Source organism: Oncorhynchus masou, chromosome 25 (assembly GCF_036934945.1).
Source record: "Oncorhynchus masou masou isolate Uvic2021 chromosome 25, UVic_Omas_1.1, whole genome shotgun sequence".
In the NCBI taxonomy this organism is placed as follows: Eukaryota; Metazoa; Chordata; class Actinopteri; order Salmoniformes; family Salmonidae; genus Oncorhynchus; species Oncorhynchus masou.
Window position 1 is genome coordinate 27,523,585 of NC_088236.1, and position 13,355 is coordinate 27,536,939.

Sequence of the window (13,355 nt, forward strand, 5' to 3'; positions counted from 1 at the left end):
GGACCTCAATCTCTCAAAGTCACTATTCCGGTCGTTTTTGAACCTCTCGACCAAGCGTATAATTGATTCCAAGTTTACACGCGGGGCATTTTCATAGTTTTGAGTCACGCCTTTGGCTTTCAACACCACGTGATTGTCTTTAGTCCTAAAAGCATAGCTTTTGGGACCACAGGAGGACCATTCTGTGATATGGTCACCATCTTCGAGTTCACTCGTTAAACCACCCAGATAGTTGCTATGTGGGGGGCTCCAATCACCCTGTTTGCTTACATAGACCACAGAGTCTGTGTCGTGGTAAAGAACTCGCCTCTGAAGCTGCTCCATGAGGGTGTACAGTTCAAGTCGGCCATAGGCAGTGGTAAATGCGGCAAGAAACACATTTACATTACCCGGGGGTAGAACCCACTTCTTGTTACGCCTCCATTGCACCAGGGCAATGACTTGACTCAAGAATGAAAATGTGAAATTTGGTATTGATCCGAAAAAACAAATGCCTAAAATTCTTCAGGGTCTTTAATGATCGACGTTGCTAGCATATTGCGTCTCTGCCGAAAGCTTGCCCCAAAGCGAGTTCAAGTACAATTTTGACACATTTCTTTTGGTTTTGTTGACCTCTTTTCTGTCAGGGTCAAGAAGTATGCCTTCTCTGTCGTGATAGTCTTGAATGTACTTGTCTTTGCTCTCTTGATCTGTGACCGAAACAGGATAGCCTGAAGCCATTTGCTTGCATCTCAAGAAGGTCTTGATGTACTCATTAAAAAGAGTGTCTGATTTCCTGGAAAAGTTCCACACTTCAAGGATTTTGGCCACACGATACTCCATCTCTAGAGCCTTGGAGAATTCAACTGTGACCCATACACCTGTCAGGGCTCTTTCTTGATCTGAGTGATCACAAGGGTTTTCCTGGTTGTTGTTTTCACTGCAGGTGCGACAAAGGGGAAAGAAAAGTTTTCCTTGAGGTCCCTTGTAAGGCAACACTGGTATAAACAAACCCCTAGGAGGGTAGACAGTTGCTTTGACCAGACCAAAATAGTTTTGGGGTAAGTCAAAGTCGCGATGAATAATTTCAGGATGCCCCATGGGATAGCATGAGGAACGCATTACATGAGGATAAAGGTGATGTAAAATCTACATATCCAATTGTCTCGATGGGTTGCGCTCCATACCGCAATGTCAAAGCATTGGTACAGCCTCCATAGCATTAGTACGGCCTCCGGCCTGTCGTGGTTCCAAGGGTTCTGGTATGTCAAAGCTGGAAAGGAAGGCTCGAACATGAGGATCAGACTTTTTGAGTGTAATCCATTCACGATCCCACATCACATCCACTTTTAACTTCTTGATACTACCCATCCCGTATCCGGGATCTTGAATACAGCCTCAGGCTCATTACCATAACGCATTTCTGAAAATCGCAAATGAAATGAAACTAATATGCCTGCTCTCAAGCTTAGCCTTTTCTTAACAACACTGTCATCTCAGATTTTCAAAATATGCTTTTGAACCATAGCAAATCAAGCATTTGTGTAAGAGTATTGCTAGCTAGCTTAGCATTTAGCATAGCATTTAGCACGCAACATTTTCACAAAAAATAGAAAACCAAATAAATAAAATCATTTACCTTTGAAGAGCTTCGGATGTTTTCAATGAGGAGACTCTCAGTTACATAGCAAATGTTCAGTTTTTCCTGAAAGAATCTTTGTGTAGGAGAAATCGCTCCGTTTTGTACATCACATTTGGCTACCGAAACGAACCAAAAATTCAGTCACCAAAACGTCAAACTTTTTCCAAATTAACTCCATAATATCGAACGAAACATGGCAAACGTTGTTTAGAATCAATCCTCAAGGTGTTTTTTCACATATCTCTTCATTGATATGCCGTTCGTGGAAGCCTGCTTTCGTCTCAGAATCCCATGGAAAAATACCAGCAGCTGAAAATGACGCAACAATTTCGACGGAGGACACCGGGCAGACACCTGGCAAATGTAGTCTCTTATGGTCAATCTTCCAATGATATGCCTACAAATACGTCACAATGCTGCAGACACCTTGGGGAAACGATAGATAGGGCAGGCTCATTCCTGTCGCATTCACAGCCATATAAGGAGACAATGAAAAACAGAGCCTCAAAAATCCTGCTCATTTCCTGGTTGCAGTTTCATCTTGGTTTTGCCTGTAGCTCCTGTTCTGGGGCACTCACAGACAATATCTTTGCAGTTCTGGAAACCTCAGAGTGTTTTCTTATCAATTATATGCATAGTCGAGGATCTTTTTGTGACAAAATATTGCGCTTAACCTCTTACACTTATGGTGGCGCTATTTCATTTTTGGAAGAAAAACGTTCCCGTTTTAAACAAGATATTTTGTCACAAAAAGATGCTCGACTATGCATATAATTGCTACTGTTCGAAAGAAAACACTCTGACGTGTCCAGAAATACAAATATCTTCTCTGTGCGTGCCCTTTAACGTGAGCTTCAGGCAAAACCAAGATGACTTGGCATCCAGGAAATGACAAGGATTTTTGAGGCTCTGTCTTTCATGATCTCCTTATATGGCTGTGAATGCAAGAGGAATGAGTCTGCCCTTTCTGTCGTTTCCCCAAGGTGTCTGCAGCATTGTGACGTATTTGTAGGCAGATCGTTGGAAGATTGACCATAAGAGACCACATTTACCACGTGTCCGCCCGGTGTCCTGCGCCAAAATTGGTGCGCAAAAGTCACCTGCCAGTATTTTTCCATGGGGCACAGAGAGAGAAGCAAGCTTCCACGAACTGCATGTCAATGAAGAGATATGTGAAAAAACACCTTGAGGATTGATTCCAAACAACGTTTGCCATGTTTCGGTCGATATTATGTAGTTAATCCGGAAAAAGTTTCACGTTGTAGGTGACTGCATTTTCGGTTCGTTTCGGTAGCCAGGCGCAATGTAGAAAACGGAACGATTTCTCCTACACACAGACGCTTTCAGGAAACACTGCGCATTTGGTATGTGGCTGGGAGTCTCCTCATTGAAAACATCAGAAGCTCTTCAAAGGTAAATGATTTTATTTATTTGGTTATCTGGCTTTTGTGAAAATGTTGCATGCTACATGCTACACAAAATGCTATGCTAGCTTTGCATACTCTTACACAAATTAGTCAATTTCTATGGTTCAAAAGCATATTTTGAAAATCTGAGATGACAGTGTTGTTAAGAAAAGGCTAAGCTTGAGAGCAAACGCATTATTTTAATTTTATTTGCGATTTTCAGAAATCGTTAACGTTGCGTTATGCTAATGAGCCTGAGGCTTAGTCACAATCCCGGATCCGGGATGGGGAGTTTCAAGAGGTTAAAACGGGCACGTCTTTTTATCCAAAAATGAAATAGCGCCCCCATAGATTTAACAGGTTAACCCGTAAGTAGCCTGTAAAGAATCCAATTTGTCTTGAAACTCTTGGTACATTTCCCCAGAAGTCTTTTGGGTTAGGACACACATGGCCTGGGGCACAAAGCAAGATTTACAACCGTGGAAGAAACAACTGTTGGTCTCAACCCCAACAACATGGTCTCAACCCCGTCAATCTATGTGTATCCATCTACACTGTAGAGTCCAATATTATTTTCTCCTTTATTCAAAGCACGTTGAATAAAAACATCTTTATCCTCGGCCAAGTACTCCAACCATTGAATGGACCCACTAGAGTATGACTTGAATTGGTGTCGGTAGTTGTCAGGCGAGGGGATAGCTATAGATGCTGTAGGTAGAAAGTGTGTACGATAGGTTTTCATGTATGCCGATGCAATAGTTGTACAACTCCAGGGGTCAATGCCTGCATCTTTGATTACCTCTTTTCTGAATCTGAGGCATCCTTTACGAAGTATAACCTCATCATTGTTACAGTATGATTCCATCTCTTTATGGAAATCAAAGTTGCTCTGTCTTACTGTCTCGTACCACGTCATGAATCTGTCACGCTCTTTGGGAGACATTTGATCACTCCCGTACATTTCGGGGCTGGGATAAGATCCAATATAATGTAGATTCTCCTCAGATGTGCAGAAGTGGGGAAACCATCCTTTCACAGAGTTTTCTCATGGGTAAGAAGCTTAAACTGTCAATTTATCTCTGGTTGAAGGCGGGGTCTACAAAACACACGATTTTACTACCTTGAGCTATGACACTGGATGCAACGCCTTGCTGTATCAAGGGGTTCAGAAGAAGGTAGGAGTCATAGGTTCCCTTCCCAAGTTCTCTCACATCACCCCGCTCCTCCGCTCTCTCCACTGGCTTCCAGTTGAAGCTCGCATCCGCTACAAGACCATGGTGCTTGCCTACGGAGCTGTGAGGGGAACGGCACCGCAGTACCTCCAGGCTCTGATCAGGCCCTACACCCAAGCAAGGGCACTGCGTTCATCCACCTCTGGCCTGCTCGCCTCCCTACCACTGAGGAAGTACAGTTCCTGCTCAGCCCAGTCAAAACTGTTCGCTGCTCTGGCCCCCCAATGGTGGAACAAACTCCCTCACGACGCCAGGACAGCGGAGTCAATCACCACCTTCCGGAGACACCTGAAACCCCACCTCTTCAAGGAATACCTAGGATAGGATAAGTAATCCTTCTCACCCCCCCCCTTAATGATTTAGATGCACTATTGTAAAGTGGCTGTTCCACTGGATGTCAGAAGGTGAATTCACCAATTTGTAAGTCGCTCTGGATAAGAGCGTCTGCTAAATGACTTAAGTGTAAATGTAAAATAGGTTCTAGAATTGTGCGCTTTAAACGTGACATTTCTGTACTGGGGTTTTCTAAAGTGTTTTAGAAAGAGCCGTGCACAATTGAGTCCCTCTGCCGACCACTTTTCACCATTTAAAGTCATGGTAGATACAAAAATAGGCAAATGAACCCGATTGCTGATTTGTCTCAAAACCATAGAACACGTATTTCTCTGAATGTTCATCTTCAGCCAAGGGCTATATAACACTCGTGTGGCACTTCTTGAACCACTTCAGCGTCTCTGCTTTTCAAAGGCCCTTTACAGATTGGACAATGTATTATTCCACACACATGCGGTTTAGGGCTGTCTATTTTAAGGTTGTAATTGCATTGACATTTTGGGGTGCAATGTTTACATTTTGTTTTTCGTAACAGTAGGCTGAATGACATGTGCGGTGGCAATCCGCACAGGGTGTCTGTCACGGCTGTTGGAAGGACTGGACCAAGGTGCAGCATGGTTAGCGTACATTTTCTCTTTATTCAAAATTGACGCTGACAAAACGAAGAACAAAAACCAAACAGTGAAGCTTTGGGCTATGTGCCCTGAACAAAGACAAAGTTAACTTCCCACAAAACAGGTGGGGGAAAAGGGTACCTAAGTATGGTTCTCAATCAGAGACAACGATAAACAGCTGTCCCTGATTGAGAACCATACCAGGCCAAGACATAGAAATATAACATAGAAAAAGAACATAGACTACCCACCCCAACTCACGCCCTGACCAAACTAACACAAAGACATAAAAAGAAAATAAGGTCAGAACGTGACAGTAGCCCCCCAGTACCCCAAAGGTGCGGACTCCGGCTGCAAAACCTGAATCTATAGGGGAGGGTCTCGGTGGGCGTCTGTCCACGGTGGCGGCTCTGGCGCGGGACTTGGACCCCACTCCACCATACTCTTGACGGGGCTGCCTCTCAGGCTTCCTTGCCAGCAGTGTTCCCACATACCGCTGGTTCCTTTCTCCGGCTGCTTCTGCTCTCCTACCTGCCTCCACCTGTTCCCATGGAAGGCGATCCCTTCCCGATCCCTTGATGTCACAAAGTTGTCCAGTCCCGCCACGTCTGTTGACTCATCCAGCTGTAACGCATATAATTCATTGGCTTGTATGCGAAGCAGTAATTGTTTTAAAACATCTCCTGCCATGTCACTGATGCGTCGTGAAACAGTGTTGTTTGATGAAGACATTGTCTGTATAGTTTTTTTGTCCTTTTACCCCAGTATTGTCCCAGCCATATACGCGGCAGCAGGAAGAATGAAGTCCTCCACAATAGTATGGGGCTTGCCTGTCTTAGCCACTCAGTAGCTCACCATATAAGACACTTCTAGCCCCTTCTTATTAACTGTATCTGTTGCTTTTATACACGTCTTACTACTCAAAAGTCTTCTTTATTCTCGCTCAAACTCCTGTGGCTTATTTTTCAAATTGTCATGTATTGCGCGTACCCTTTGGGAATACCTGCTATAGAGGATCTGAGAATTCAGCCTGGTCTTATAGACTAGACGTAACATATTAATCGTGAATCCGGTACACTCAAATTAATATGATATATGTTACGTTTGGTATGGTTACATAGCCAAACGTCTAGCAAACCAAATGTTTGCGAGCTCGAATCTCATCATGGACATCTTTAGCAAATTAGCAACTTTTCAACTACTTACTACTTGTTTGACTACTTTGCATGTTAGCTAACCTTTGCCCGAATGCAAACGTCTAGCAAACCAAAGGTTGCGAGTTCAAATTTCATCACGGACAACTTTAGCATTTTTAGCGAATTAGCTACTTTGCAACTACTTAGCATGTTAGCTAACTCTTCCCCTAATGCAAACGTCTAGCAAACCAAAGGTTGCGAGTTCAAATCTCATCACAGACAACTTTAGCATTTTACATAATTTGCATCTTTTATACTACTTACTTATTTTTGCTACTTTGCAACTACTTAGAATGTTAGCTAATTTAGCTAACCCTAATTCTGTCCTTAACCATTTAACCTAACTCTTAAACTTAACCCTAACCCCTAGCCAAGCTAACGTTAGCCACCTAGCTAAAAATCCATAACATATCATATGTTTTGCAAATTCATAACATATAATAGAATAATATATAATTGTCATTCGTAACATATCATACGAAATGGGTGATGGACATCCACAAATGAATACATACCATACGAAACGTAACATATTATACAAAATGGAGTATCTTAGATTTACATACAGAATTATACAATATGCTCTGAGACCAGGATGGAGAAAATAATTGGAGACTCCTGTGTTGATATTCAGGTTGAACAATACATGGAAAACACATTTCACACAACCGCTGTGAACTCATTGGAAATTGGAATTGTTCATGTATTTGTAAAAACACAAGCATTGTTCTGTTCAATCTGCCTGTTTAATTTGTTTCTCTGAAGAAGTTGACTAAGCAACAATCTTGTATTGTATTGCACAATGTTTGCGGTTATTTATGTAAATATTTGGTGTAAACCACAGAAAGAGAAGCTGCTTGTTAAAAGGAAATGAGTACAACAAGCAGAAAAAATATTGTCCCCTACTAAACTGCATTTATGATTCTGCAGCAGGCTGTTTCTGTTGTATGTGTGTGTGGTGAGTGCCTTTTTCTGATTAAATCCAATGTTTTGAGGGACGGAATGTCAATTGATATACACTTATTAGGCTTTATGTTAACTTGGTTACAATATTGTTTATGTTTCATGCATTTTTTATTTATTTATAGAATTAAAAGTCGGAAATACCTGTAGTTGTGACAGAAACAAATTGTGTCCAACCATCTTTGTGTTGGACACAGCAAAGTAAAAAAAATGTAAAAAATAAAATAAAATCTGATAACTAAAAAGTTATTTTCAAAACACGAACAAACATTTGAAAAGTATTATTTCAAGCTGTGTGAATCCAGGGTGAACAATGTTTTTGAAAAGTGAGTGTAATGTAAAAAAATGTAGTTTATCAAGAGTTACAAAACGAGATTCAGAATATATGAACCTGCAGCCTCTGCAATATCCAAAGGGCCAAAGTCAGTGTTATATTATGGATGCTGTGCCTGACCAGGTTTAGGTGGAAGCTGCAATTCAAGTTGAGGTTTATTTTAGCTTCATTCAAGTTTTGAAATTGCATGTCAATTTCAGTTCCTGAATTTAAATAAATTGTAAAGGAACTCCTAAAATAGGTAATTATAAAAGCATAGCTTAAAACAAAGTGCAGATAACTTCAAGTAAATCATGCATTTGTGTCAATGAGAGATTTTCATGACATAGTGTGCCATTTAATGGCACTGTGTTTTTCAATTGTTTTACCTCACGGACATTCCTCAATGGAACTAATATTTTATCACTTAGTTAACTTAACAAAATGTTCTGAGTTGACACAGCACAAGCTTTTCAATAACATTCAAAATACTGACATTTCAAACTCAAATCTTAAATTAATCTATTGAATGAAATGATATTCAATGGTCCTGCTGTTTGTTTTCTCTGATGTAGCTGATTTTTATACTTGTGTTTGGACAGAACGAGAGAGCCATGGCAGCAGTGACATTAGAAACAATTCCAACGATTGATGAGTATAATTATGATGATAGCAAAGCCCCTCCAACTCAGTCCTCATTTGGCCAACCACCGGATACATCAGCCAGTTCACAAGGGGACTACATACTCCTTGTGGTCAATGTGGTCATCGTACTGCTGGGGGTTTGTGGGAATGGGGTGGTCATCTGGATAGCTGGTCTCAAGGTGAAAAAGACGGTCAACACCACCTGGTACCTCAGTCTGGCCATCTCCGACTTCATATTCTGTGCCTGTCTCCCCTTCAACATAATCTACATGGTAACAAAGGAGTGGATCTTAGGGCACTTCATGTGCAAGTTCACCTCTTTTGTGATGTTCCTCAACATGTTCAGTAGCATCTTCCTCCTGGTCGTCATCAGTGTTGACCGTTATCTACTTGTCGTATTCCCAGTTTGGGCCCAGAACCAGCGAACCGTGAGGAGGGCCTCTGCAGTTGTGGTTTTTGCCTGGGCCGTCTCTGTTGCACTGAGCATTCCCTCCACAGTGTTTCGCCAGGTATCCCCAGATGACATAAAGTGCTTTAATCATTACCCACACCCAAACAGTCACATAACTGTAGCTATCAGTCGATTTATCAGTGGCTTTGTGCTCCCAGTCCTCATCATCATCTTCTGCTACTCTGTCCTCATCCTGCGACTGAGGACCAACAGGATGACCAGGTCCTCCAAAGCCTTCAAGGTCCTGACTGCACTGATAGCCACGTTTTTCATCAGCTGGCTTCCATACCATGTCTTCATCCTTCTGGAACTTAAAGCCCGTGATCAAACTTCTCAAACTGTTATTCGTGAAGGGCTAAGTATATCTGTAACTCTGGCTAGTGCAAACAGTTGCCTGAACCCATTTCTGTATGCATTCATGGGCAAAGACTTCAAGCAGAAATTCTTTAACTCTGTCCTTTCTAAGATTGAAAATGCTTTTGATGAGGAGGAACGCTCTTCAAGGAGCAGAGGGACCTCTTTCTCCCAGGCTGATTCAAAAGTTTATACAAATGTCTGATTGCCTTTCAACAAATATTGTAAAACAGGGAAAACTTATGCCCCTTTTAAGTATATTTTATATACATTAACCCATTAAGTTCACATATTAAGGTCCATAGTTGTAACAATATAAGATTTGCTCTGTCTTAGCCAACTCTTATGCCAACTATGCAAATGTTTTAACCCTGAGGAAATAACTAATTTAAAGTTATTTCCTGTAACACACACACAATTGCTGTGACGGTATTGTTTAATTGTAGTTGAATGTCATTTTCATCACCACTCAAGTAACATAAGCAACAATATTGTACTGTATTGTTCTGCATTTCCTGCCATGCATCACCAATCTTATGTTTGACAGGTTGTTGTGTAATCAGATTTGTACAATGAAATTTAAATCAGCCCACCGTGCCAACATTCATCTGTCAGGTCATCTGCTGTGACACCGAAAGGTCAAGTGTAATTACACATCCCATAGAGGAGCTGAGAATCTTATTGAAGAGCCCTGTGTTTATACTTCACAAAACCGTCAACAATTATTTTGGATGAACGTGAAGCCTTTGGAACTTCATACTGTACAAATATCTCTTACAAATTGTGAAACAGCTTTTTTCACATGTTCAGCTGACACTTTCTCATGTGAATCTATATGTTCACATGTGTTAAATTTAGAGTTAACAAGTTAACACCACATTTCACATGTGAGGAGAATAACGTGTTTTCTCCTCCCATGAGCTGCAAGTTTACATGTAAAAAACATTCACATTTGCAGTTTCCCATGTAAGAATCATTCACATTGTGTAATTGCAAGGTCACATATGGGTCTGAAATAGTGTTATTCCCCTCCCATGTGAAAAAGTGGTGTTAACATGTTGCAGTAGCAATTTTTTCACATGAGGGAATTGCAAATTATGTAATGCCATTCTACTTTAATTAAGTAATAATTAAAGTGCATAAAAATTAATTATGGTGCCATCCACTTCATTTTTTTCCCTCCATAGTGTTGCATTGATACACGTATATTTAGTGCTACCACGAGGAGGAGGCATTCGGAGTGTTTCGGCTGCAGGTGCATGCTCTCTTCATACGTTGTTCCGTGGCTGTTGAAAGTAGCCCGGTGAAAAGAACCGTGAAGCTAGTTAGCTCGCAGTGTCTCCTTATTTTTAATATCCTGTGTTCCGGATTGTATGCATGGTTACGTTTTCAAAATCTCGAGAGACATTTTTTAACTGAACTGTAATGACGTTTTGGGTCATTTTGATGTATAATTTAATTGTTTTGACCAAGTGAAAAACAAATTAGATTTTTTTCCATGAACATGAGCATAGCGAAGCTAAGTAACTAGCTAGCTAAATCACTTTTGAATGAAAGTCAATGGTAACATGTTGGCATCTCAGATGATTTAAAACAAATATTTGATGCTTTTCGGGTCTCTTAAATGGTAAATATTTTTACAAACAAGGGCTCATATTGAGTGTATTTGCATGTGTACATATGAACCACGTTCATATGTATTTTAGAATGTCATTTTTTATTTAATCTATATCTAATAGCTGCATGCTAATTTCTATCTGCTAGCTTGCTAGCTAGCTTAGTGCTAGGTGCTAGCTAGCCTGCCATTTCATCCCAGCTAGCTAGTTTTAGCTTCCATTACTGTTTGATGTCCATTTGGATTTTGTTAATTTTTATGCCGGTGTATTAAATGTATTTGAAAAATTGTGAATGTGTTTGCTATTGGAATTAATGTAAACAGATGCTTTTCTACGAAGAGAGGATTTTGAATTTGAAGAGTCAAGGTTCCGAGATTGAGAGAAATTTGTAATAAATATACATTGGAAGAGAACCCCAGTAAAAATAAGCTTACTCCGTGTCTCCTTATTGATCCTGTTAACATGTTAAAATTTACATTAAAATAGTCACGTGATGAGGTATGCCCACCTGTGACTTCAGCATCAGTATTGACCCTCTTGGTCTGACTTTCTGATGGCACTGTATTCCTCACGTGATATTTTTCACGTGATTTGTTCACACGTGTCCGAAAACCACGTTTTTTTACGTTTCTTTTTGTAAGGGTAGTCAAATGTGTAAAATGGGAATTAAATACATACTAAGCAACAACTTTGGCGAGTGATTCATAAAACTGGGAATGATGAATATATATGTGTTGTTGATCTCATTACTTTGAAACTGTATGCGTGTATGTAACTGATTAGAACAAACATCACAGTCATCCTTCATTGGAGCATTAAGAAACATTTAATACCAGGAATATCCTGGGCATATATTCAGGTCAACATTACACAATATCATGTGTACCTCATTGATCAACAAAGGGGGAGTGTTGCGCCCTGACCTTAGAGAGACGTTTTATTTCTCTATTTGGTTAGGTCAGGGTGTGATGTGGGGTGGGCGTTCTATGTTTTGTTTTCTATGTTTTGGCCGGGTATGGTTCTCAATCAGGGACAGCTGTCTATAATTGTCTCTGATTGGGAATCATACTTAGGTAGCCCTTTTTTCCCCCTCCTTTCAGTGTGGGTAGTTAACTTTGTTAGAGGCATTATAGCCAAAGTTAAGCTTCACGGTCGTTTCCTTGGCTGCATTTCTATAAACAAAAGGGATATGTACGCTCACCACGCTGCACTTTGGTCCACTTCTTACGACGCCTGTGACAGGGGGTTTAATCTTTGTCCTTGTCGAGTTTGTACTTTTACTGTCATATTATATATTTTTTCAGATGTTTATTTGGTATCACTGTCCATTACTTCCATGGTATTACCTTATTTTTGGGGGGTGTAATCACATTACATTAATTCCATACACATGCATTCAAATGTGACACCCCCTTTCAGATAGTGCCAGCCTGTTAATGAAAGTCAGAGCCACTTAAAGTTCAAGTCTGTCCAAAAATTGAAGTGATCATCTGTCCCATAATACTTGTTTGATCTTGTTGCACGTACTATAAAAAATGTGTGTGTGTGTGTGTGTGTGTGTGTGTATATATATATATATGTATGTATATATATATATATATATATATATATATATATATATATATATATATATATATATATATATATATATATATATATATAGCAAGTAATCTTGTCTTTCATTGCTCTACAGTATGTCTACAATAGAGACATATGCACATTGATCATCAGTCAACATAAAGTGGTGGGTGTATAAAATTGAACCAGAATGCTTCACTTACAGATCATTTTGATTTATTTTTGTTTTTCTATGCTCTTGATGCACAGTACCTACAGTATGGGTGGGACTATTGTATAGCTTGTTCTTCGATACCAAAGAAATCTACAATAGAAAATGGGGTGTGTCACTTTCAGTACTACTCACCTTCAATAACAATAATCAAGGATCGTATATCAAGTAAAATTAAGTATGGTAGATAACTCTAATCTAAACTAATCTATAACTTGAAGAAAATGCCTTTTCATCCTTTGGAGTAGTAAGCTTTCAGTTATATAATTTACGGTGAAAGGCTTTTTGGGTCATATTCAAATTAAATAAGTGAACAAAAATATTTAATCCTTGATGTATCCTTGATTGATGTACCCAATCTAAGAAACATAACCCAAAATATTTCCTGAGCTTTCTTATATCTCCTAGATATGGGCAGTCGTGTGTATTCATGGATGCCAAGGGAAGCCAGGCTTCCCCCCAAAAATGTACCAAGAACATTTAGCAAAAACATATGAAATGTAGCTTTCACCTCTCTGTGTTTCATCATTTTCCTTCAATTCGCAAGAGGCTGAATTGCATCTCACCGGAGAAAGCATCAGAGTGAGCAAAACAGCACCACTCTCTCTCTCTCTATGTGTAGGCCATCTATCTAATTCTGTCTGGTCCAAACGAGTATGACATTGATACAGGCCATTGCATTGAATAGAGCATTCGTCATTGACAGAAACAACTTCAATTGTTGCATCTCATTGCGTTGTCATTTGGTGGCTAAAATTGTCACTTTCCTAAATTAGCCATGGATGGAGATAGGGATTTTGACTTGTGATTTTACTTATTTCT

The 13,355-nt window shown here is 40.0% G+C and overlaps 1 protein-coding gene across 1 annotated transcript; it reads left to right on the forward strand.

Annotated features, from left to right (window-relative positions):
* Positions 1-7,306: 7,306 nt before the first annotated feature.
* LOC135514027 (C3a anaphylatoxin chemotactic receptor-like) lies at positions 7,307-11,433 on the forward strand. Its single transcript, XM_064937157.1, has 2 exons — positions 7,307-7,360; positions 8,281-11,433. The coding sequence occupies exon 2, from the start codon at positions 8,293-8,295 to the stop codon at positions 9,331-9,333; it is 1,041 nt and encodes a 346-aa protein (XP_064793229.1). The 5' UTR covers positions 7,307-7,360; positions 8,281-8,292; the 3' UTR covers positions 9,334-11,433.
* Positions 11,434-13,355: the final 1,922 nt, after the last annotated feature.

What these genes read in the sequence shown, in the direction of transcription:
- LOC135514027 (XM_064937157.1), top strand. Translation starts at nt 8,293, where the DNA reads ATGGCAGCAGTGACATTAGAAACAATTCCAACGATTGATGAGTATAAT.